This window comes from Pteronotus mesoamericanus, unplaced genomic scaffold (genome assembly GCF_021234165.1).
Source record: "Pteronotus mesoamericanus isolate MK-2021 breed Mesoamerican mustached bat unplaced genomic scaffold, CSHL_Meso_final contig_65, whole genome shotgun sequence".
In the NCBI taxonomy this organism is placed as follows: Eukaryota; Metazoa; Chordata; class Mammalia; order Chiroptera; family Mormoopidae; genus Pteronotus; species Pteronotus mesoamericanus.
The window spans coordinates 4,206,136-4,232,563 of NW_026555228.1; the positions used below are offsets into that span (position 1 = coordinate 4,206,136).

The following is a 26,428-nucleotide window of genomic DNA, read 5'->3' on the forward strand; positions in this document are numbered from 1 at the left end:
TAAGGACAGAATTTTAGAAGGAGAATCTCTGAGTTACTCATGAATTTTATTTGTTTGGTTCTGATGTACTGTCTTCTTTCATTCTACTGTTGCTATTTTTCATTACAGATCTTTCTTGTCCAGTTTCTTTCTTCTTTCCTTTCCCCAGTTCCCAAGTCCAGAGCTTCCCTGGGCAGCCCTACCTGAGACAGAGAATATCTAAAGAGTCTCTATAACCTGCCCTCACACAACCCCAGCTCTGGGACTTGGACTAAGTCACTTTCAGTTCTGGTGTCCCTGAGCTACTGTGATTCGTATTCCTTCAGGTTTCTTCTAGGCCAGAGAGCCAAGGGACCCACTTGCCTGCCTCTCACTTCCTGCCTACCTTCCAGTACGTTCCACACACCTGAGGAAGGCTGCAGACCTCCTCATAGAAGCCCCAGTATAGCAGATACTATTAGAACTAGGACCATATCCCCTTGGCATGCATCATGTCAAGCCCAAGCACGTCAGCCCATTTCCAGCTGAAAGCACCAGTGATGCGTTGTCTGCGGGCTTTTTCTAGCCACAGGAGCATGCTTGTGGAGCAGACCCAAAGTGCTGAAGAATGACCACTCCCAGAAGAGCAGCCATTCTACCACTGATTGCCAGGGGCTGGTGGATAAATACCCCAGCTTCCCCTCTTCTCAGTCAGTATAACTCTGAGGCCTGGGGTCTGCCTTGGTTCCCAAGGTTCCCGGTAGTTCCAGTTATTTACAGTGGTACCTGACTTTACAATGAATACTTTATTGGCTGGCTCTACTTCCATCTCTCCCTTCCCTCACTTACCTATCCGTGCTTCCTGGGAGCACCTCCCAAATCAGCTACCTGCTTATGAATCCTTCTCTTAAGGGTTGTTTTAGGGAGACTACAAACTAGGTTATCCAAAGGTAACTATGGGCTAGCTAAGTCATCAGCAAGCATTTTCTCAATGCCTGCTCTATCAGTAGCACTGTAAAGCTACAGGGATTGCAAGTCCAGGATCTTACACTTCACTTTCAGAAATTAATCTTATTAATGTACTATTTTTTTCAAGCTATGTTTTAGGGACTTCTAAAAGCATCAGGAGCTTGCCACACATTTAACATGGCCACCTCAGCAACAACAAATTTGGAAAGGAGTTCAGGGGTTGATTAGAGGCCTTCTAATCTTAAAATTAATTAACAGCAGGAGAATCTGATTATTCTAAATGGTAATTACTTGTAGTTTGCACCACAGGATATGAAGTGCTTATGATCAGGTCTGCAGGTTATTAAGAAATGAATTTATCAGGTTTTTTGGGTGGTATGCACATTGTATGTTTTTTGAACCACAAAGAGAAGTCCAAGTAAAAACAGTAGTCATGACTATTTTACATCTCCCATGAAACTCCAGCCACTGGAATAAGCCATTATTTTGTTGCTTCTAATTCAGTAAACTTCAGACTTGAAGAGCTTAAGTTTTTATTAGCAGAAAGTAATTTTATTTATTTATTTTTAGAGAGGGGCAAAGGAAGGGAGAGAAACAGTAATGTGTGGTTGCCTATCGCACGCCCCCTACTGGGGACCTGGCCCACAACCCAGGCATGTGCCCTGACTGGGAATTGAACCAGCGACCCTTTGGTTCACAGGCCATGACTCAATTTACTGAGCTACACCAGCCAGGGCAGAAAGTAATTTTTAAAATGTACATCGATTGCATGAAATAGTCACAAATGCAGAGCAAGAAAAATGTGCTAGTATGGATTCTTAGTTAGACTTCAAAATTTGTATAAAATATTTGCTGAACTACTTTAGCTCTCTAGTTCGCTTTCTGGTTTTCCTACAGTGCCAGGGTTCTCCTTAGGGCACGGTGAGTAAATATGGGGATGAGGTACAAGTGGTGGGCATGCTCTGGCTGCAGAGAAAAGAGAGAAGCATCCCACCTTGACAAGTTCTACCATATAGGGCCACTTATCCTGAGGCCAATAACCCTATATACTCCCATGGGAACATCACTGCATTGTTACAGATCAAAGAATATGCCTAAAAAATTAAGTTCTGTTCAATATACATTATTATGGAGGTGAGGAATTCTGTAGAACATTTTAGAAAAATACAGTAAGATATTACATTAAAACATTCAGATGCAAAGAGTAATAAACCTCAGTCTGCAGCACATTGAACGTGTATGGAATCCTTCATTCCCGAACGATACCAGAGAAGCAGAGTGTTGGTGCATTCTGACATCTCGTCTAATTAGTAGTGTCTGTTCAGGGTAGCTCTATTACAGCCACTTCACTTGTGCTAAGCTCATTGTGCCGATGTACATATCACCTGTTCAAAATCATTAAGGGAGAATGTTTTCCCTTCAGCTCGAAAGTTGTACATCAAAAGCAAATGAACTCACTACTATATGATTGGTTTGTTAATCGTTACTAAACTTGGCCTATAATTACCAAGATGCCAATGAGAGCACCGCGGTCATTGCTTCAGCTCTGCAGGTAGGACTTTGAAAGTCACGTTGAGCGTGTTCAAAGCTGTTCTTTTTGAGGGACAGCCATTCAGAGTTCATTTTGTTTTTGTTTTTAGTTTAGTTTAGTTTTGTTTAAAGGGCAGCCGTTCTCTTAAAACATCCGGTATAAGTGGAGGAAGTAAAGCCCAGGAGGTCCAACCCTCCGTCCACCCAGTTCTCTGACACTGATCAGAATGAAGAGTGAATGGGGGTGTGGAGAAGGACTTTGGAAAAAATAACAGGATTCCCCCAGTATTAAAGCAAAGCTCCCCCAGGATTCTACCCACACATGTTTTATTGTGTTTTGGAACAGTGGTTTTGTTTCATTATAGTGTTTTACATTACAGTAAAAATATTTTACTATTTACTATATACACATAACATAAATACACTGTTTTAAGCACTTTAAAGTGTACAGTTCTGTGGCGTTAAGTACATACCAAATGTTGTCCAACCATCGCCACCGTCTAGCTGCAGAAGCTTTCCATCACCCCAGAGGGGGACCCATACCCGTTCAACAGTCACTCCTTGGTCTCCCCTCCCCCAGCCTCCGGCCACTGCTGATCTACTTCTTTCTCTAGATTTGCCCGTTCTGTATATTTCATATAAATAGAATGAAATCGTCCAATATTGACAAAGATGGGAATCCCTTTTTTCTACTTTACTTGATATTCAAAATACGGGGCACCCTAATTGGCATTTATGCCTTTAGATCAATGTAGTACAGAGAAGGTTGAGCCTCTGTGTTGATTCTAGGGTTGATTACTAGAATTCTTCACACAACATCCTCAGTCTTTTAGGACTACATAGTATGAAAAGCATTACATTGAACCATATGCAATTTCCAATACTTGACCATTTTAATCTATAAAATAGCAATTGTATGATTCACACTACATATTTACTTCTATATTAGGTTCAGCAGAGAATGCAGTTCTTTTCAAAAATAAACAAGTGGTACATACGCCTCCTCAATGTGAAGTTCCTTCCCATCGGGCTTCATTAAAACTATGCAACGAGGATGATTCTCAGATGAAGTAAATGTGCCAAGATCGCGCAGCCAGGGACGTTGCAGGGTCACACCACCTTTCTAAGCGGGGTTTCTCAGTGCGCTTTGTCAGTTTCCGAGGAACAAGAACTGAGTCTCCCCAGCCCTCTTTCCAATAAAAGATGGTACAACAGCAAAAACTGTACGAAAAGGCAGGATATGAAACCAGCTTTCAATTCTAAGTAAAGGGTTTCTCTCTACCCTGTAAGACCAGAGGATCACAGGTTACCAACAAGAGGCTGAAACTCAGGTTTTCGGTACATGAAGCCTTGGGTGGGTGGGGGGGGGTGTGTGTGTTTGCCTGCTCACATACCCATATGCCCTTCATGTGAATAACAAGGAGATTATCAATCATTTTAGAACAATCAGTGGCTCTTCTCCACCTTATAAAAAAAGGTAATCAGTGACCAAGGCATCATAAACCTCCTCGCCTTCCACACACTAATCAAATCTCTGTATTAAAATCAGGATTTAGGTCCTTTGACAGCCACCATGGAAAAAGGTCCTTGGAGATGTGCTCAGTAAGAACGGGGAACATGGTGTTTATAGTTCTGGTCTGGTGACTAAATCAAACTTATCACTGTATGTGTGTGACAGGGTTTTGATTGCATCCAATAGTTTGTATTTCATCCTCGATTTGGGCATATACCAAACACTCAAAAATACTGTTATATCTGGAAGGATAAAGACAGAAAACGACTGTTACAAGGTTTGCGTTATGTTACCAATAATCAAATGAAATGTTTTCTCTCTTTAGTCTCCCAAATCAGCATTTATTAGTGCTGCAAAGAAGGCCAGATTAAAGTCCAATCCTGTCAAAGTGCGCTTCTCTGAGGAGGTCATCATCAACGGCCAGGTGTCGGTGAGTGCACAGTCATCTGCTTGTGACTCAGTGAGTCGTCGAGGCGCTAAGCAAAACCAGTAGCCCCACTGGAACGATCAATCTGAAATCAGTGTCGGAATTCAGAAGGGCGTCAAATCTCAGGATTGTGAAGGGCTTGAGCGGTCACTAGGTCAGGCCTCATGTCTTCCCCCTAATGTTCCCAGAATCTGGAATAGTCCAGTATTTCCCTGAACGCTTCCCCCGTTGGAGTCCTCACTGTTGTGCAAAGGGGTCCGTTTGATTTGAGGGCACTGACTTTGCCTCATTTTGAGTAAAATGTGCCTCTTTGAAACTCCCACCTATTTCTTCCCATTCTGCCAGCTAACCATCCTTCCACGAGAGCCCCTTGTGTGTTTTGAAAAAGGTATTGTATTTTCACTAATGTTTTTCCTTATCCACAATAAAACGTCTTTATTCTTTCAACTAATCAAAATGGGAAGAAGTTAAAATGATGGAAAACCTTCATATATGCAACCAGAAGTGAAAAAATATTGTCAGAATTTTCACCAATAGGTCTTGATGGAAATCATGATTGCTCAGGCACATAACCCATCTTCGAAATGAATAATGCAAACATTAATATGATACTTTATTTTCAATTTTCTCCCCCAAAAATATAGCATAACGTTTTTAGTTTTTAGAAAGCTGGCATCTTGGGCACGATTACTTTTTGGACCTTTGCAGGGCCAGCTTTTTGTGGTTGAGGTTTTACCTCGTGGCTGCTGGTAGTGTTTAAATAAACTCACAAGGGGAAAATCTCATTGTGCCGGGGCTTGCACGCTCTTTCCTGAGCGCGGTCCTGGACCTGAGTTTGACGATGTAAGCCCATACGTTTTTGCTAAGGCACTCATGTCCAAGTATCTTCTGACCTAAGCTTGGTGACCTCTGTCCTCCCTACTTGGAGTCCAGGGCCTTAGCTGGCCAATCTATCATATTATTGTGAAGCTTGTGCGGGGAGGAGACAGACATAAGGCTGTGACTGCACTGCCCTGTGAGCATTTAGCTGTGGGCTCGTCCCCCCAGTCACCCATCTATCACCCCATCTCTGCTGCCCCGCGTCACACCATGGCGCGTTCTGCTCAGTCCCGTGGATTCCCATCACTCTGGATGCCGAGTTGCCATACATTATCATTTCAGAACAAGGCCATTCCAGCTTAAGGCTGGAAGTTTCCAGCCACAGGGAAATCACTGCATCACAGAAGGCTGCGTGAAACTTCCCTCATCTTTTGCCAAGCTTCTGAGCATGAGACTGGGTAATGAGTTTATGCATCTTTTAGAGAGAACGTGACCCGAGAAGCTGCTGGGGCATATTCCTTGTGTCCCTGAATAAAACAGGGCTCGTTCCGGGCAGCTGGTGTGTGAGGACAGCCCTAGGGGGTCAATCATCTCCTGCAGCCTCTGCTGCCTCACGACAGCCCTGTGTGTGGCAGGGACATTCGGTGACATGTCTGCTCCTCAGCCTCTGTGACCCTTTTCACCTCCGGTCTGCTCTTCTGAGTCCTTGTGTGTCATGTCTTCCGGACTTGGAGCCAAACGAGCTCACAGAATTGCGTAGCAGAGAAGTCAGGTGTGAAGTATAGAAAGGAGAGGAAGGACTTTCAGAGAAAGAAATAGGAAGTACAAGGCACAGAGCCTGGCTCAGAAATACTGAGGGATTGAATCCTCATGGACTAACTGGGGGACATTAGCAAGTCTCTCGGCATGGCGTCTTCAGTTTCCTCATCTGTCAAACAGAAAGTGCGGCTGCGTGATCGCTGAGCTCCCCTGGACACCTGTGACTTCATGGCCAACCACATGTGAGCCACACGGTTCACTGCAAGGATTGTGGACTCAGCCCGCAGCCTTCTTTCCCCGCCTTTCGTCTCTCCCTACTTCCAATTACAGAAAAAACTCCAAGGAATATGCTTCTGTTGTTCACTTGGGGTCATGTTTCAAACTCCTCTTTTTGAGTTATTTTTAAATTACGATCTGTTTGCGAGAGACTTAGTGCTCACTCCATCCCCACGTTAACCCATTCCTTATATGTCATCCCCTTTGGGTGTGGGGAATGTTCCTTAATGAGCTAAAAATTGTTTCACAAAATTACGTTGCACTTGAAGCTGATTAACGCCTGTGACTCCCCGTCATGACCTCTGTCAGCCATCCCATCAACCATCCCCTGAGCTGCTGCTCGTTCCGCTACAAACACACTGCTCTGCTATAGTCTCGGCTCATGGTCCCACATGTTGTGGCTGACTTACAAAGGAGTCGCTTCTGTAATTGTATTTTCCAATGGGAAAACTCAATTTTTAAAAAAAATAACAAAACTCCTCTGACTGATTTTCTGGTGGGAAAAGGTAGGTCTTTTATGTGAGTCACCCAAGTTATTTGTAGCTGGAAAAGAATTTCACTATGAATAACTGAACTTGGATATCACCAAAAGGACACCTTGGTGGGCCTCAGAGAGTTCAATTTTCGTTTTATGTTGTGTTAGAATAAATTGTAGATATGTGTGGCTACTGCAAAGAGCAGAATTATAATTCTACTGGCTTAAACCCCTCCCTCTTTTTTTGTTGTTGTTGTTGTTAAACAGGAAACTGTTAAGGATAATTCACTTCTTTTTATGCCAAATGTTTTGAAAGTCTACCTGGAAAATGGGCAGACCAAGTCATTTCGCTTTGACTCCAGCACCTCCATAAAGGTAAGATGGCCCACTGAACTCCTGCTGACACTGTCACGCAGGGAGTGAACTCTGCGCGTGTCATGTGACAGGACCTTCTCTCAGAACTGTTTATTTGGGAGGGTTTTTTTTTTTTGGTTGCTTCCAAGAGAGGTAGTGTGTGAGTATTTAAAAACAAACCCAAACAAAAACCTTAGGCTAAGAAGGTTTTTCTGTGTGTGTGGTGCAAAACTATATAATGTGCTATCAGTGAAGAACCACTACAGTGAGTCATTTTAATGGGACTTCAGATTAATTAAAATAGCCTGACTATCACCAAGAAGGCTTGGCACCCTGCCCAAAGCCAGCATGATTTCTCAGCAATGTTAGCCACCAAGAAGATTAATATGTTAGCTGTTAATTGAATATCTGCTACTTTGGTGTCCTGCAAAAAACAAGGGATAGGATAATGTAAAAATAACATTTACTTTCAATTCCTGAACCACTTTCACGGAAATGATGTGATGCCCAAAAGGCAGAAATGAGGCATGCATCTTAGGAGGAGATGTGAAAAGAAAGAGTCACCAAGCATTTCAATTACAGTAGCCCCACCCTTATCTTCGGGGGATACCTTCAAAGACTCCCCAGTGGAAGCCTGAAACCGCGAATGATAACAAACCCAATATATACTATGTCTTTTCCTATACATGCATACCTTTTCACTGAAAAGCAGCGCTTTATGAGTTCTCTTTGGTGTATCTGAATTGCCAGGATCAATGCTCTTGTGCTTTAGGACCATTATGAAGTAATATAAGGGTGTCTTGAACACAAGCACTGTGAAACCGCGACAGTCAATCTGATAACAGAGGTGGCTACTAAGCGACTGGCAGCTGCGGAGTGTATACAGTGTAGAGATACTGGACAAAAGGATGAGTCACATCCCGAGTGGGATGGAGCGAGATCTCATTACACTACTGAAAAGAGCAAGCGGTTTAATACTTATAAATTCCTTATTTGTGGAATTTGCCATTCAGTATTTTTGGACTGCAGTTGACCGCGGGTAACTGAAACCGTGGAAAGCGAAACTGCAGATAAGGGGGCACCGCTGTATTTCAGAGCCACAGGTGAGTTTGAATAATGGGGATTAGGACAAAGCATGTAGGTTTTTTCCCCCATGTTTCCTTCCTATGGAAAAAAACAACTACATATTCTTTTATTTATTGAACAAAATTGTGTGCAGGAATTGATTGCTCCCTAATGCTCCATCAGCATAAAATAGGCTTTCTTCAAATGCACAGTTAAAAAAAAAAAAAAAGATTTTATTGAGGTAAAATAAAAAAAAAAGTACCTAGTGACGTTCTGTACAATAATGTATCAACAGAATATCAACTATGTGTTTAAAATGTCTATTAATAGTCAGCTCCTAATTCTCCATTTTTAAATTAATCAGCATAAATCTTATGAGTGGAAGTACTTCTGCAAAGGCCCACTCACTGTGCGTTCTTATTATCATGATACCGGCAAGCAGCTTGTTTTGCATTGCTTTAAATAGGTAGTGATTTAGCAGGTAACAGAGCAGACAATAAGAGTAAATTGATGACAGAGCATTTAACTCATCCTTAAGTCATTCCAGATGAAATATGAACTTCCTTCATACAAGACTGCTAAGTTTAAATCGTGATGACTTCAAAAGTCCTTGTCCATTATTCCTACTCAAAATCAATTGATAGTGAGATGTTACTGTAATCAGTGATCAGCTTAACAGCTTAGGGGTTGGCAAACTCTCTCTGGAAAGGGCTCGAGAGTAAATAATTTAGGCTTTGTGGGACATTTGATTTCTGTTGCGACTGCCCATCTCCCGATACCCATCTCTTGTATCAGGACGGCAGCCAGAGAAAGGTGGGTCCAGGAGCCCCTTTAAGACCACTCTGGGGTTCAGTCATTCACTTGAGGGCCTCACAGAACTCAGCAAATCATTATACTCACAGTTACAGTTGATTACAGCAACAGGATACAAATTGACATCAACAATAGGAAAACATGTATAGGGCAACAGAGATTGGGCATAGAGCTTCCGGTTGTCCTCTCCCGGGGGAGCTGTGCAGTCTTTTCGCCCGTCAGTGATGTGTGACAACATGCACGGAGTCCTACCAACCAGGGAAGCTCCCCCGAGCCTTGGTGTTCAGTTGCCGTTGGTGGTTGGCAACACAGACACAGCTGACCACCTGTGTGGCTGACTTAGTATCCAGCCCCTCCAGAGCTCAAGCCGATGCCGCAAGATCCCCGCCATAAATCACATTGCTAGCATAGATTATCTGGTGGGGCCTCAGGTCCCCAGGTAAACAAAGCTACTCCTATCAGGCAAAACATTCCACAGTTATAGAAGTTACCTCCCAAGAGCCAGGCGTAAAGAGGCAAACCTTTCTTTAGGCAAATGATTTTTGTTTGTTTGTTTTTTCCTAAAAGACACTATCTAAATGAATGGGCATGGTCCGATTTGACCGCCAAGCCCTAGTTTGCAGAGCCCTGATGTAACCCGCAGAGCTGCAATATTACAGATCCCTTAGACACAATGGCCTTTTTCCATGACACCTACTGGTCAGAAAAGCTTTTTACAGATGTACCCCTCCCCCACTCAAAGATCTTGGTAAAGACCTAAATGCATTTTTTAACAGAAGTAAATCCGAATTTAGTGGAGACTGACTCCTGTTGTGTAATTTCCTCTGCTTTCTTTGTAGTAGGAGCCCACACTAGACTAAGTTTGATTTCCCCGAGGATGGCAGATGACAATGACGAGACAGGAAGCAATGCAAAAAGTTCCCATGGAATCGTGGTTATCTTGTACCTAACAGCCTTATTATCACAAAAGACATGTGCTGGTATGCATAAAATGGAAGTAGTATAGTTAGGGAAGGGATGCGGCATTGCTTAATAAAAATTGCCAAAAATCTTGCTACAGAATCACAATAAGAACAAAGTATTGCCACTGATTTTCCAGTGTCCTCCCTGGTGATTCAGGAGGTTTTCCTAAAGTATGTGTTGCTACATGAAGACTAGTCTTATTTTCTCTTCTCTGGGCCTTGAGCAAGAAATTAGGCAACCGAAAGTCTTTTTATGAAATTCAATATAGTCAAGGCATTTCTGTTGAATGGTTATTTAGGAGGTGGGTAGGTGCGGGGATCTTTGTTTTCAGGGGGCCTGAAGACAGTGAAAAAAGTCCACAGTGAAGAATCAAAACCTTAGAAAGATCAGAAAACAAACAAACAACTCTGCAAATGCCAGGGGTTCTCTATCTTGGCACGGTCGATACTTTGGACCAGATCACTCTTTGCCGCGGGGGCTGTCTTGTGCATTGCAAGATACTTAGCAGCACCCCTCCATGCCTAGCATCCCCAATGCCGTTGTCGCAGCCAAAAATATCTCCAGAAGTTGCCACGTGTTGCTGTGGGGTAAACTTGCCCCGGCTGGATACGGCTCAGTGCTCTGTGGGACTTTTAGCACATGAGCATAAATTACCTTGAAGAGAGATCATCGATGGTTTTCAAGTACATGAGAAAATTAATGGTTGAACATATTATGGTTTTGCATTCTGGCGGACATATGTTTGTGTATGGAACGCCTTTCTGATCACAGATGTTTAGTCCTTTAAAGGATTGCTGACAAAGCTTGCTCATTCTACCTTCCCCAGAGATTTAAAATAACAGCTAATGTATGCATAGTATTACAGCATCCTATGTCTGTGCCAGACTGCTGTAATAGACGGTTTCTGTGTATGAACTTGTTGAGTCCTTATATGCGTTCTGAGGCAAGTATTACTACTAGCCCCAGTTTACAGATAGAGACCCTAAGATAGGAAGAGGTTAAACAACTCGCTCTATGCTGCGCAGCTAATATGCGGTACAGCTGGGATTAGAAACCAGACTATTTTCAGAGCCCACGTGCCTTTACCACCTTACAGAAGGGTAGGCTAGGTGTTGTCCAGCTTTTTCTGTAAAGGGCACATAGCAAGTATTGTAGGTTTCAAAGGCCACTCAGTCTCTTGTAACTACTCAACTCAGCTGATCCAGAGTAGGAAAGCGGCCAGAGACAACACATAAACAGATGGGTGTGGCTGTGTGCTAATAAAACTTTATTTACGCAGACGGTGGCCAGATTTGGCCTGCAGGCGTTATTTTGCTGACCTCTGGGGTAGACCACTTTCAGAGGTAGTTTAATTACCACTCCATTCAGAAAAACGGAGAACTGAATTGAATACACTGCACACAATCTATCGATAACCATTCTGGATTAAAACCTTAGGTGACAGGTAAACACCTCCCCCAGCTATTCACTTTGTTGCCTCTTCCTGAACCCCATAGAGATTTCGGGGTGGAGGAGGCCAGGATCAAGGTAAGAGAGAGTAGGCCTCTCTTCTGTATCTTTTTGACATTTCGGAGCATCAAGCATGAGTACCAATCAAAGTATAACAACTACAGATCTGCAGTCTATTTGGGCAACTCTTCTCAGTCATGGTAGACTCCCCAGGAGACCTACGTTGGTTTTGATTACATCTCCACAATGTTTCCTCTGTAAGGATGTCATCTTAACTCTTCAAGAGAAACTCTCCATCAAAGGCATCGAACACTTCTCTCTCATGCTGGAGCAGAGGACGGAAGGGGCCGGAACCAAGCTGCTGTTGCTGCATGAACAGGAGACCCTAACTCAGGTGTGTGAGATGCCACTGATCGCTCATGCTGCTGCCGCTGCGGCTGCAGCAGCTGCGAGCAGAGGCTGCCCGGCCCCAGAATGCCCCCTGGCCTAAAACCCTTTAACTGTGTTCGCTGCATCACTGGGTGGCCCTGCTAAAGGGAGCGCTGGCATTAATAATGGATTTTACACCTCAAGGTGATGTTTCCCTTTTTGTCAATTTTTCACAGACTGTCAGTTGGCCTCCGAAACAGATTTATCATTCAAAGGCTCAGCAGCCACTCTTTTAGAATGTGGCTCTGTAGGGTTATATTTTATGTCATTATAATGACTTGTTCACCTGTTTTCCTCACTGAGCTCTTGAAACCATTAAAAGGAAATGGTTTCTGAGATTATTTAAATGAAGGCGAAATTAGATTAGTTGTTGGAAGTTCTGGGTGTGTCCTTCGGACTATTCTCGGAAGCCTCAAATCCCTGCCCCGGCCCTGCCCGCTGTAAAGACGGGATCCACCACTCTGTCCCAGTTCCTGGTTGTCAAGATGCCACCCCCATCTGTTCTCTGGGGAGACAAGCAGGCTGCTTGGCTGCTGAATTCAGCTCTGCGCCCTGACTTTTCTTGTAATTCCACCCGGCAGAGTCTTTGTTGGATGTATAAGGGATGTCGACCAGTGCCTCTCATGTAGGAGAGTTCAATGATGAGAGAACTTCAGGCTGTTGGGCTCCTACTTTCGTCCTCCCTGCTCCCCTTCGCCATCAGCCAGGGCTGAGCAGCCCACAGCCCTGAGTCTGATGGGTCCGCGCTGCTTTGCAATCCTGCCCAGTATACCTTTCAAAGCAGGGTGTGTTTTCCCAATTAAAATTCTTCTACTCAACGACGTTAGCCATGTAAACTGCAAGCATACAGACACGCACACATGCACATGCGCCATGAGGCACAATAAAGCCATCGCCATATTTATTTTGAATTTCTAAACTGCAGTTCACAAGCATTTTTGTTTTTCCAGATTTGTCCCCTGCATAAAGTAGTTACAAGTCCATGAAACTGCACACATGCGCATAAAAAGTACATATAAGTACAAAAAAACTACAAGCAGAGCAGCCATGCTGACTCGTGCTACATGGCCTGCGCTTCATCATGTTGGCCTCTTTTGGGGACACTGAAGAGCTTTTACCTTCTTTTCTCTCGGTCTTTTCGTTCATTCATCTGTGTACTAAGCACCTACTCTTCACTAATTGATTCCCTTTGGTTACAAAAGGAGGTAAGAAACTAACACCCAGGAGTTGGTCTGTGCTGCGCTGGCACCATGATCCTTAATTTAACCCTGAGGAATCCATATAGAATCGCACACGACTTCGAACCATTTGAACAATGTCACGGTATCAGAAGTTTCAGCAGATTGGAAATTTGCGGACTGCAGATTGTGTTCCTGGGCTTCTATCTTCCTACTTGCCAACGGGGTGTCATCCAGGGTTGGAACTGCCAGCTGTCACTGCTACAGTCAGTCTTGGGTCTAAGTTAGGAAAACCCCACACGGTGTTATGCAGTGATAAACCACAGCAGGCTGTATCTGCGCTGTCCCCTAGGGTCCCCTTGTGTAGCTCCCACCCCCACCCTAGCTTTGCTGTGCTGAACAACACCCAACATCCTCAAAAGCGCCCTCAGGCTCCGAGTGCACATTCTGTCCAACCTGGAAAGTCACGTCCCCTTAGAGCAGCCCAAAGCCGAGGGCTTGTCTGTGCTTCCTTGGCTCACGTCTCACGACTCTATGGTGTAAGTTACCCTCCAGAGTCTCCCAAGGGACGGGCTGTGACCAAGCCCCGCTGTGTACCAGGCACTTGCTCAGCAACCTCTCCTGCCGGCCCTGCTTCCCCCGCCTCCTGGCTGGCTTTTCCGAGGAGCAGTTCCTTAGTGAGTCCCTCCTCTCAGGGTCTGCTTTGGAGGAACTTGACCTAAGTCACCAGGACTGTGCATTTTTCAAGGAACGAGTATGTAGGACGAGTACTAAAAGAGCTTCAACCGCTTCTTTCCTCGATGCCCAAAGAAAGTTGCCTTTGCTTCTGTGTCCCTCAGCCATCTCTCAGTCACTGCTGAGGACTCTTGTGATGGTCTGCTCTTCCAGGTGACACAGCGGCCCAGCTCCCATAAGATGAGGTGTCTCTTCCGAATTAGCTTTGTCCCGAAGGATCCAATCGACCTGTTAAGGAGAGATCCAGTTGCTTTCGAGTATCTCTATGTCCAGGTATGTGAGCATTGGGCCATGTTTTACAAGAATGTTTGGAATACATGAACTGTGGGGTTCTTTTCCTAAATTCTTTAATTTGGGGATCTCTGACCCCGCCCCTCCTCCCCAATGCCCATGTATTCTAAAATGATTCCATGGTGCTTTTTTTAAGTTTTACTTTCAATTTTGAAATAATGTTATAGTTATGAAAAAGTTGCAAGAGTAGTAAAAGAACTCTTTGATATCCTTCACTCTGGTTCACCAACTGTTCATATTTGACCACAGTTACTTTATCTTTAGCGTTTATATGCTTTTCCTCTCCCTGACACACACAATCTTTTTCCTAAACCATGTAAATGTCAGTGACCAAAGCCATGCTCATTTACCCCTAAGTACTTCAGTGTGTATCTTCTAGTATCAAGGGCATTTTCTTACAATCATTGTACAATGAACAAAATCAGGAAATTCAACACCGATACATTTCCATGATCTGATCTGTAGTCCATATGGAAATTTTGCCTCTTGTGCCCCCAAATGTCCTTTATATCCATTTTTTTTCTAGAACAGGATCCACTCCAGGATCCCATTTTGCACTTAGTTGTCATATCGCTTTAGCCTCCTTAAAGTGATACGTTATGAGGAGTACTGATCAATTACTTTGTGGAAATCTCTCAGTTTGGCTTTCTCAGATGTTTCTTCATGAATTGACTGAGGTTCTGCCTTTGGAGCAGAACAACATGAGTGGCTCTGTGTCCTCCTTAGCGCGTCATATCAGGAGGCACATGATGTCAGTTTGCCCCCTCAATGATTGTCTTGGGGAGGGAAGACCTAAGGAGACCAGGAGCATTACTAGGTGTGGTTCCGGAGAAGGTGTGTGAGCCCAAATCTAATGCAGCTCACGGAGATCACTCTTGACATAAAAGACACATCTTTTATACCCTGGGATTGTTCTGAAAACAGTAAAACCTGTCCAGGGATCTTGCCCCAAGGTCACGCTTTCCCACCGTAGGTGTCGCACAGGTGGCGAAGTAGCCACCTGTTCAGTGGGTAGTGGGGAAGAGGGCGGTGGAAAGCCACGTGTGGTCCGCGATAGAAGCTAAAATTAAGCTACCATTATCTTACATGTCTTCTACTGAGAATAGGAAATGAGAATTGCTTGGATTCAGACCCTCTGCTTCAAAATGCCTTGTATCACAGAATGTGCGGTATGTCTAAAGTAGCATCTGTCTAACATAAGTCAGTGAATCTGCAGATGGTGCTGTGGGCCCATGTTGATTTTAAAGTACTAAAAAGATGCAATAAAATTAGCCTAGAAAACAAAAGAGTAAGCAGAAGCAATATGTATCACATTATAAAGACAAAAATTGATTCAGCCTAGCGGGCTCCTCCTAATGAGGATGGTAGCCATTGGCTACGTGGACCATGACCATGAAAACAGGTTTCAATAGTGATAATATCTATTAATCTCCTGGTCATTACCAGACTATGAGGAATTTTACAGATTTCAGCATGTGTAATAACGGTAAGCCCTAGTAATCCAGACTGTTCTAATTCATTACTATAATGAGCCATGCAGGCATCTACCTGTCCAGTATCCATTGACAAAATGATTGGTACAGCAATTACCATTATTTTGCCGTGTATAATGCGCAGGTGTGCATTATAGTTGGGATTATTATGCCAATTGTTATACCCATGGTATGTAATCACTGTGCCCATGTATAATGTGCATCCTTACTTTTCCCTCAGAAATTGGAGCAAAAAAACTGTGCATTATACATGGCAAAATACCATAGTAAACAGGGTGATACCTGAGGCTACAGAATATTTTTAAACACTTTAGCAGTATCACTTTCCTTTTTAACACCTAAGATGTTCATTATGAACGAACTTTTTGCAGGACTAAAGTGGAGTCTGTTGGGAACTTTTATTTAGCAGAACAATAATCACCATTTGCTTGTGTAACTGTATTGAACGTAATGTACTTGAGAGTAATAGAAGCGTGATTAGCACCAAAGTATGTACATCAGACTTCACACTAATTCTCCAGGAGCAGTGTGAACTAATTATATACAATCACATTATATACAACGTAATTAAGTGGCTAATGACCTTGAAAAAATTTACCCCGAAGTCTGGTTAAAATACCAGACCCAAACACACATACACAGGGGATATAATAGGGATAGGAGAAAACAGTTCTAGTTGCAACTCTTAGAAGTAAGAGTGATGACTCACCTTTATAAAGCACATTTCATTTTATGAAACTTCCTTACAAGAATCCCAGCAACTGTGAGTTAGCTGTTTTTAGCCTGTTTTTCATATAAGAAAAAAGACACTAAAGAGAGACGAAATGCCATGTCCAAGGTCGTTTCATTAGTAGTTGACAGAGCCTAGGATCGAACCTGGAGCTTTTATCTCCAAATACTATGCTGAAATCCTCTTTCAAATCCATTATGCAATAGGAGCAGTAGAAGTAGAAAAAGACTTATGAAAAAGCTGATTCAAGGACCTGTTATGGCCTGGCCCTGTGTTAAATGGCTTCCTCACCCTCAAATCTCTTGTGACTATAAAGTGACCCTAGGTGGGCCCTGAAACCTGTGATGCTCCATTATGGGCAACCTTGGGCACTTGGGAATAATTGTGAAACCCAAGACCAGCAAAACCAAATGGCAGCCTGAAATTGCTCTCAGGGGCTGCCTCCAACAGAAGGCCCTGTCTGCCGCCTCCCGCCACACCCACTTCCAACAGGCAGTGCTGGGCAAGCCTGAGAGGGGGCAGGTGTTAAGGGGAAGCAGAGATGGAAGACCACAGGCGTGGAAGAGGGGAGAGAAGGACCTCTCTCCTAGGGGTGAGGAGATAGGCTTACAGGCACGCGCCCAGAGCGTGGGGACAGGACGTGCCTCGCTCGGTGCCAGCACAGCAGGGCTGAGTATTCGCAGGGCAAACATTGTGTGCAAAAACCATATCAGGGTACGTGTTCCCATTTAGTAAAGTCAATATATTTGGAAGGGAGACAAACAAATCCTGATACCGCTTTCCACTTGAAATCGTCTTGGGACAAGGTAAAGAATAAGAAAGGGAGAAAGAGGCTACATATCGTGGTTTCCAGCCCAAAAGCCTGGTTTCTCAGAACAAAGCTAAATAAACACACCCGCGGAAGGCGTTTAGGCAATGCTGCACATCGCGTGGACATTAGGCTTAGCCTTTGCTCCTAACGAGCAAGAGAATGCCACCCGAAAACCCATCTCTTCCGGTCATATAGAACGTTGCACTTTACAACACGCTCTCAGCCACTCTTCCGTGTGATGCTCCCCACAAGCCCGGTGAGCTAGGTGGCTTCCTTTTACAGATGAACAAACTGAGGCTGAGAGCCTGCATGACTCCGCCAGCGTCACAGTGGGGGCTGTCACTGCTAACATGGACTGAGAATTTTAATAGTCCCCTTTCCCAAGCCCACCAGGGCGCCGTGAGCAGGCGCGGGCTGGGCATCTCAGCTCAGCTGCCACCACTACCGTCGGGTGATCAGTGTGAATCCCCGTCACACAGATGAGCTGCCTGTGGCTGCAAGAGAAAGTAAATTGGTCCAAGTTGCATAGACAGGTAGCCGGGGCCAAAGCCGGGACCCACAAGCAGGTGAGCTAAGTCCAGGGCGGCTGCTGTCCACCCCCTTGCTCACTACTCTGCCGCCCGGAAGCTGCCCTAAGTGATAACAGAGGAAGAGGACGGTAACTGTTAACACGTATGGGTGCTTTCAGTTTACAGGTAGGGCTCTACATGAACGCATCGAGTTCGTTTCCCCCTGACAACAACCCTGTAAATAGGGAGCCGTATTAACCCCCTGTTTTTAAGAAACTTGTCCAAGCTCACGCCCCTGTGGAGTGGAGGAATAGGATTTGAACCCAGGACTCCAACTCCAGCAACCTAATTCCAGAAGCCACCTTGCTCTCTCGGCTTCGTGTGTTCCATTGCACCACCTGTGTTTGGAAATTGCATACCTTAATTCCTAATTATTTTTACAAAAACCTAAATATTTAAATAGCAGTTTGCTTGTCGATGGATGTTAAATGTTTTTGTGTGGTCTCTATGTTTGTGAGTGCAATTAAATATTGACTCGGTTCCAAGCAGCGCGGTGCAAATGTTTCCACATTTAGCCTCCTTGCCTCTGAAGTGAGGGGGGAGTGCAGTCACCTGCTCCGTCAGGCAGCAGCCGTGCTGCCCGTTCTTTGACAAGCTGCGCCCTCTGCTGGTCTCTTCGCAGAGTTGTAACGATGTCGTACAGGAGCGATTTGGGCCGGAGCTGAAATATGACATAGCCCTGCGGCTGGCGGCCTTGCAAATGTACATCGCAACCGTTACCACCAAGCAAACGCAGAAAATCTCCCTCAAATACATCGAGTAAGTGTTTACTGGGAGCCATTTCAGAGACAAAGTTGCTGTACCCTTAACGACCAAGTGTATTTTTGATCTATGTCTCTATTTCAAAAATTGACCTTGTTTGTGGCAGACCGTTTGTTAAACATGGGGAAAATATATGAATAGCATGTTAATTTTTGGTGGAAGAGATCTATTTCTTACATAATCCACATTTGGAGAATTGTGGTTAAAATGAGGGTCATATTTAACATGAAACACACATTTTTAAATTTCTAAACACATTTGGTTCCAAGCCAAGCTTTGGACTCAGCGCTTTTTAGACATTAAGCTGTTTAATTTTCACAACTTCCCTATGAGATAAGTAGGATTTTAGCTCCACTTTATAGACGAGCCAGCTGAGGCATGGACTGGTTAAGTAATTTACCCAAGTCACACAGGCTGTTTACTAGAGGGGTCAGGGTTCGAAACCAGGCCGTGAGACTCCCCATTGCACTATAGTTTGTGTAACTGTTTGAAGCACTTGTATTTAGAAGGTGATCTGTATAACCCGAGAGTGCTTTTAGATGATCAAAATGCAACATGAAAAGTAATGTTCTAAGTCACGAAAGGGAAGGATGGTATTTGTGGTAAAGAACTGTCGTTTGGGGGCATGTGAATGTCTCGTCTTGCTGACTACGCACTTACAGCATCACTATGCTACCTCTTTGCCCAGAGAAGATCCCCTCTCCTTAGAAAACAGTTCATATTGCCTTCAGTTGATGAGTCTATTCAAGGGTCATCCTTGAAAAAAGCACCTCCGTCGCCCAGTCTGTATGCTCCCTGTTGGCAAATGATTCAATACCGTAAAGCAGCCATACTTTCTTAACCCTGGCAGCTCTAATGCAAACACAAAGGAGCATCATATTTCAAAGTTCATGGCAGGGCTGAAGCCACATCTCCCCCTAACACTAAAAGCAGTAGGGTCCTCTCCATTACTACCTCCAAGACATGTACAAGCTCATTGAAATCCCGCCTTCCAATCCCATGAGCTGCCTATACAGCCATTCTAAGTTCCAGAGTGCCAGGTTGACCCCCGTCCCAGTCCACTCCTTTTCACAGATGGTTTCTCTCGTTCTCTCTTGCCACATGTGCTGTGACTGTAGCCTGAGGGAGTCGGCCCACAAAGAGGTCTCACATTTAGATGGACACCTTCACACCCTCACCCACTCCCCTTTCTGAAGTCCTTGGGCACAGGTGAAAATGGCTTCCATTTGAAAAGGTGGCCTGCAAAAATTGAGAAGATTTTCAGACAACCTAAATGCACCTTCTGTTGCTATTCTTGGTACCCCCGTTTTACCAGGTTGATTGAACCTGGTACAGTCAAAAACTTCCAGAATACTAGCTTGACTAAGAATCTTGCATCACCTACAATAATGTTCTCATTAATTTAATTCATACACCCAACAAATGTTCATGGAGCGTTTTATATGATATTCATGCTGGGACAGTAGAAAGTATAAATTATAATCTTAACCATCCATCATTTTTGACCTGATTATAAAGACAAGACATAAAGATGTGAAAAATAATGATTTAAAATAATAATACAAGTAGAATTATGATAGCCCCTAAAGAGAGCCAAACAATGGCTAAAAATAATAACTAAAAGCTGAGGAGGAGGAGGAGGAGGAAGAAAATGGTGATTACAAAAAACACCATCTGAACTAGTAAAGGAGAGAGCATGAATGCTCTCACAGAAGGAGGCTGTCTTCCTACCCTTCTTCGGAGAGGATCTGGAGCAGGAGAAATAACCAGAACCTTCTCAAAGCTCTTCACATAATTCAGAAGACACTTCTTGGGCACATGATGAATCACAGGATAGAGTTCCTAAAATTCAAAATATGGAGCCTTCTTAGGGTAGGGTTGTAGTCATAGGGAAGTGGCTTCTTGGCAAAAATATATTAACTTAGTCCCATTTGTTTGTTTGTTTCTTTTCTTATATCTCCACATCTATGAGATGTTCATATCTCCTCATCAGTACCAGACATATTTAAGGGTCATGAACCCCCACCCTGTCTCCCCACCCTACCCCCCAAGCAAGAAATGTTGACAGAAGGAGTTAGGTAGACATGAACTGGCTGGGGAGAAAAAGAGAATCGTGTGTTTCTAGGCAAGTAGCCTTTGATGAGGGAGACGGGGAGGGAAGAATGGTTTGGGGCAGGAAGGAGCCGCAGCATCCGCTCTTCTCCGCAAGGAGAGGACAGAGTGCGCAGACAAGCAGCAGTGACAATGGGAATGAACTAAGGGGTGGAGAGACACTGGTGTTGGAAACACAAACTCAGATATGCAAATGAATTCTAAGAGACTCAGGGTGGGTTGGATGAAGTCTCTTCAATTTCCATTGATTCCAAATGCCTGTTTACATTCTCTCTGGAGAGCGAGCAATACGTTTCTTTTAAAATGCAAACATATGTATTAGAGATCAAAGAGTGTTTTCTGAGTGCAAATTAAAAAAGTTGCTTCCCTAATTGGGGACTTGTCTCCTTTTCTCTACCTTGCCAAGATTTCATTTATTCCACCAAACATCAAGGCGCCATTTTGTCTTAGATAACACATCATCAGAAGAATGTGAAATTAAAGATATGCTCTTTATTGCAGAAAAGAGTGGGGATTAGAGACTTTTCTTCCCTCTGCTGTGCTGCAAAGCATGAAGGAGAAGAACATAAAGAAAGCACTTTCACACCTTGTCAAAGCAAATCAAAACTTGGTACCACCCGGTAAAAAGGTATTACATTTGCATCTTAATAGACAATGGATTTTAAAGAGAGAAGCTTGCATGCTTTGTTTTAAATGTTTAAAATTAGCCCGTGAATAAAATACTTAGCACCAAATTTTCAGAGGCAGCAACATGCTAACTCTTTTTATAAAATTATTAACATGTTTCTAATACCAATGAAAAATAAGTATTCTTATGGAAACCTATTTATTTGTTACAAACTGTAGACTCTTTATTGTTTGGGGGGTAGGGTGTTCACATGGGCATGCAGGAGAACCTGGCATGGCCTCTGATTAGAGCACAGTCTTGTAAAATAATTTTACATTTCTGTCAAGCTCTTGCTTTCCACTCAGACCAGCTCAATTGCACAGCCACCAGCAAGGGTCCCTGCAGACCAGGTGCCACATTAATTAAACCAGGGTTCTCTACCTCAGTACTACTGACCTTTGAGACCAGATCATTCTTGGTTGGGGAGAGAGGCTGTCCTGTGCAATGTGTGATATTTAGCAGCGTCCCTGGCCTCTACGCAACCAAGATAACCTCAGGCATGTGCCCTGGGGAACACAATCACCCCAGGGTGACAGCTACTGAATTCAATCTTACTTTTGGAGGGAAGATAAAATTATTTCTGTCATTCACCATCATTAGTGTTAAAATCTCTCTCTCTCTCTCTCTCTCTTTTCTTTTTTTACCAAGTAGAAGAAACACAAAGTCTATTTAAAAATATACTGTTGGTCACAATAAAGAGCTATGTTTATAGATAGCACAAAGCAAAGGGTTTCAGGAGTCAGGAGAAGGAGCTTTAAAATACTGGGCCTATAAGACTGGAAGCAGTCTAACAACCCAAGATCATTTTCCAGTTGACGCTGGCCATAGAAACTTGTGTGACTGTTACACAAATCACTGTTTATTCGGTAATTCCTTGGTCTTAGGATCTGATTTTAAGTCATTTTTACTGGCTAAGGCATACTTATATCTATTCCCTCCTCACCCCATGGCTTTCTTAAAATGAATGATCAGGTTCAACACACTATCAGCTCCTTGGGCTTACTTCCAGTTTCTGTAAACATTGAGCTCACAGAAATATAGCAGGACATCATGGATCAAGATTTTTCACATTTCAGTTCTGATTTGCCCAAAGCTAATTTTTTTAACTTAGTAGGATTTTTTTTTCAAGCCTGGCCCACTGGTTTTATTGTTTGGATACCTGTTCTAAGAGCGATCTATCTACCCATCTATCACTGTCTATAAAGATCATTCTTTCTAGCCAAGGGTGAGTGGTTTGCTTTCAAATTGATTCACAAAGTGCTTTGGGTTTTTTAAAGAAGTTGGATGGATGCATAGTCCTAAATACCAGTTACCTAACAGGTAGTGTACTTAGGTGTAGTTGACAAATGAGGTAGCAAGTCATCTGCAATGGAAAACAGAGTTTTTACAGTTATTGCTACTCAGGGTCTTCACCTTGCTGGAAAATCTCACCTCCAACAAACATTTCTGGCATATTCAGTGTGAGCCGTGAACTATTTTTTTTAAATCAGGGACTTTTTTGTCATGTAGGAATCTACATATTTAAGTCTTTATGAAGATAAATTTTATCTGGATAAAGTTTCATTTGTAAATCATTCATGAACCTCAATAGATTCTTGGAGCTGAATGAATAGAGCAAGTTTAAACATTTCCACAGTGATTGGAGCTCAGAAAGTTGATTTTCCCTAAGAACTTGCAAAGAATGTAAGGAACTTGAGCTGGGCGGGTAGAGCCTGTTTAAAGGCTTTATATACATTGCAGGTGTGTCTTCAAGACAGCGCCCACAAACTCTGCATGCTGGTTAAGGCTCCTGTGTGACGGGAGAATGTGTACAGCCTGCCCCTGTCTCCAATCGCCATTGGAGAGCACCACTCACCTCCGGAAATCCCCCTTGAGCAGATGTTTGAGTGGAAAATTCTATCATCTGGTTCTTACTAGTCAGGCGTATCTGTGCTTATGAATCTCTCGTTTGTTTCCCCAAAATAAAACGATTTGAATGCAAATGTCCTGTTGCCACCCTGCATCGCGAAACCAAGTGCAGAGCAATTTTTTGCCATTCTTCATAAAGAGTCCTTGTCACGCCCACCTGTTGGAGGGAGAGCCATCCTCTTGTCTGCCCTTGTTTGCAGCTGGTCTCCAGCAGGAACGGAATCACACCCAATGGAGTTCACAGCTGAGGTTTCTTCTCTCTCCACAGCTCTCTGCCCTGCAAGCCAAGGTCCATTATCTCAAGTTCCTCAGTGACCTTCGTTTGTATGGGGGTCGTGTGTTCAAGGCAACATTAGTGGTAATTTCCTTTTCTTGCTTTCTCTGGGAAGCCATGGAGGCCTGCAAAATGTCACTGCATAGGCTGTCTTCAATGAGCTGCTTTCGATGACAGAAAAACAGTCAGCTATGAATAGTTTCCAGCCTTCACTTCTCATTGACTGCTCTGCAGTCTGAAACTATCAGGAAAAATGTTACACTAGATAACGCCACTGTAGCATCCCCTAGAAAAATAAATGGGAAGAACCAAGAGAACTGGTGCTTTCCGACCATGGCCTTCTTAAATCATTGGGCCAGAAGTTGCTTTCACATTAAAAAAATTCTGTGTCTCCTTTTTAAAAGCCTCTCATGATTATGAACCTACATACTATGATAACAGTTACTGTCTACAGTATTCTTTATCAGAGCCTCAATGCCATCATATATCTAGTTCTTCTAATTGGGTGACTTAGTACAATATAACCCAGAAATACTTTCTAAAGAAAATGCAATTTTGGTTTTTTTTTAAGATTTTATTTATTTATTTTTACAGAGAGGGGAAGGGAGGGAGGAAGGGGGAGAAAAACATCAATGTGTCGTTGCCTCTCGCGCGCCCCCTATTGGGGACCTGGTCCACAACCCACACATGTGCCCCAACTGGGAATCAAACCAGCAACCCTTTGGTTTGCAGGCTGTCGCTCAATCCACTGAGCCACACCAGCCAGGGCAGAAAATGCAATTTTATAAAAACATCCCATCAGGTCTTAAGAAGGCTAGTATTTTTATATTTTTTCAATGTCCCTTTCTCAGCAGGCAGAAAAGCGCTCAGAAGTGACTCTCCTGGTCGGGCCCCGATATGGCATAAGCCATGTCATAAACACCAAAACCAATCTGGTGGCCCTTTTAGCTGACTTCAGCCATGTCAACAGGATCGAGATGTTTACTGAGGAAGAAAGCTTGGTGAGGGTGGAGCTGCATGTGCTGGATGTGAAGGTAAGTTTCTCAGATGTAGACACACGGTCTCGACGGGACACACAGCTCATTTGGGACACACTACTGCAGGCAAAACTTCAGTGTGTGCAGAACGTCAGAGGGGTGATATGGTACAGAAAAAAATCCACCCAACGCAGGCCTGAGGACCCCAGTCCTCACTAGGTAGCCATGGGATTTCGGGGACAAGTCTCTATTCTTCTCTGGACTCAATGGCTTCATCTATACATAAGAAAACAAGCAAGTTCATTTCTAAAGTCCCTTTGGCTCCAGAATACATGAATCATAGATAGAGTAGGAGAGGTTTTTCCCTACTGACATTTTAGAGTATACGACTCTTATGTAGACAGTCAGGGAGATTTTTCCCCACTTTGTTTAGAACTCCCACTTCCTTTTGTTAGATCAGGTCTGAGGTGTTTATTCTTTTGGAAAAACTGAGTATTTCAGTCAGTCTGGCTTTTCATACGGTAGCAATTAGTACTGACTGAACACTTGGCTCCGATGAACATCATGGCCATTTCATTTAAAACAACAACCTGAGATCATCCTCAAAGGGTAAAACTTTACTCCCAAAACAGGATTTGTCAGGAAATAATCCAAGTCCCCTGTCCCCCACCTTCTTGTTGCAGTAATAGATAAGCCATTGGATTTGGGCAGTGTTGATACATCGGGCGCCAACCGGAAGTGCTCTGAGAACAGACAGGGAGGACCCCCTTCTATTAGGGTGGTGTGGGAAGAGCAGATTAAGAGGAAATGAGAATATGAGAAAGGGCATCTACACAGCAAATCAGACAGCACCAGTGTGCTCTGCAGCAGGAAGAGATGACCATGAGAATGTGGAGCTCCGCCAGGTGGGCCATGGCCTATGGGATTTCATGGGCTAAATCCAGGGGGCTCCGGTTGACTTCAAAGTACAAGGAGAGACTTGGAATGCCTGCCCTAGCCTATGACCAAAGATGCTGAAAACAGTAGCCCCATCATGGAAAAAGGATGAGTTGGATACAGTCATAACAGACCTTCTAACCAGGGATAATCTGTCTCAAACAGAAGTGGATTGCAAGGCCCTATATATGGTTTCCTGCCTGTATCCAAGAATTGTGGGATGGCTTGAGGGGAGACCTCAGTTGAAATGGAATGAAAAGGCCGTTCACTACATAGTACAGAGGCTTTGGATGGGAAGTTAGACGCCACCAGTGGGGCCATCCAACCTGGCCAGTGTCCTACACCTGGAAGTGACAGCAAGAGGCCTATCATGTCGCAGTTTCTGTGTCTCCCTCGGTGTCTGCTTCTTTTTGTTCCGTTATTCTCCTCTCACTTTATCTCTCTTTCAACAAGAGCGCACGAGGCACGCCACCCTTCCTAACTCAATGAGAATAATTGTTTAAATTGAACACTTCCTTTTCTATATGCCCAAGATCCGTGTCTAATGAAATAATAACCTCATTGCTTCCAGAAAGTTTTATCAAGGCCTTTTTTCAACTCCCATCTCTCTTTTGACCTCCTGTTAATTTACAGTTTCTTTTAGAAGCATCCTGTTTCTGGATTTCTTTGACACTTTTCTTTCAATCTTGGCAGTCATTTCCACTTAATTTTTACTTCTCTTCAACAGTGATTTTCATCATGAACCCAAACGTGATCTTCCTATGATCTTTCAGATTGTGGGTTCATATCTGGTCACAAACTCCTTAGCTGTCACTTTCTAAAATGTTTACCATTCAGGAACAAAACCCATGTTGTTTTCTTTTTATTCCCATATGACTTTGAAAAGATTCCAAATGCCTGACTTTCCCCCCCCCCCATTTTTGTCTCTCCAATGAAATAGTTGCTCAATAACTTCTATTGTTTACAGTTCGTAAGCACAAATACAGTAATTGTCACCTGAGTAAAGTTATTCAGTTGGCCAAAAAGTTTGGTTTTTTTCCATAAGATGGCTCTAGTAGCGCTTAGTTTTCTTTAACTTCATTCAAAACAATTTTGTTAGATTACATTGTGACAACTGTCATATCGGTGTCCATTTGAAACAACTTAGCAAAATTGGTGAATTTTTGGTAGCCATTTTAATATTGAG

General features: G+C 43.5%; 1 protein-coding gene across 1 annotated transcript in view; it reads left to right on the plus strand.

The window, feature by feature from the left end:
* The window catches only part of FRMPD4 (FERM and PDZ domain containing 4), a 149,816-nt gene that overhangs the window by 112,636 nt on the left and 10,752 nt on the right, over nucleotides 1-26,428 (plus strand). Inside the window, exons 5-12 of the mRNA XM_054581176.1 lie at nucleotides 4,296-4,400; nucleotides 6,994-7,101; nucleotides 11,633-11,764; nucleotides 13,866-13,985; nucleotides 18,229-18,365; nucleotides 20,982-21,108; nucleotides 23,324-23,413; nucleotides 24,181-24,363. Of these exons, the coding sequence (XP_054437151.1) occupies nucleotides 4,296-4,400; nucleotides 6,994-7,101; nucleotides 11,633-11,764; nucleotides 13,866-13,985; nucleotides 18,229-18,365; nucleotides 20,982-21,108; nucleotides 23,324-23,413; nucleotides 24,181-24,363 (1,002 nt within the window). The remainder of the gene's footprint in view (nucleotides 1-4,295; nucleotides 4,401-6,993; nucleotides 7,102-11,632; nucleotides 11,765-13,865; nucleotides 13,986-18,228; nucleotides 18,366-20,981; nucleotides 21,109-23,323; nucleotides 23,414-24,180; nucleotides 24,364-26,428) is intronic.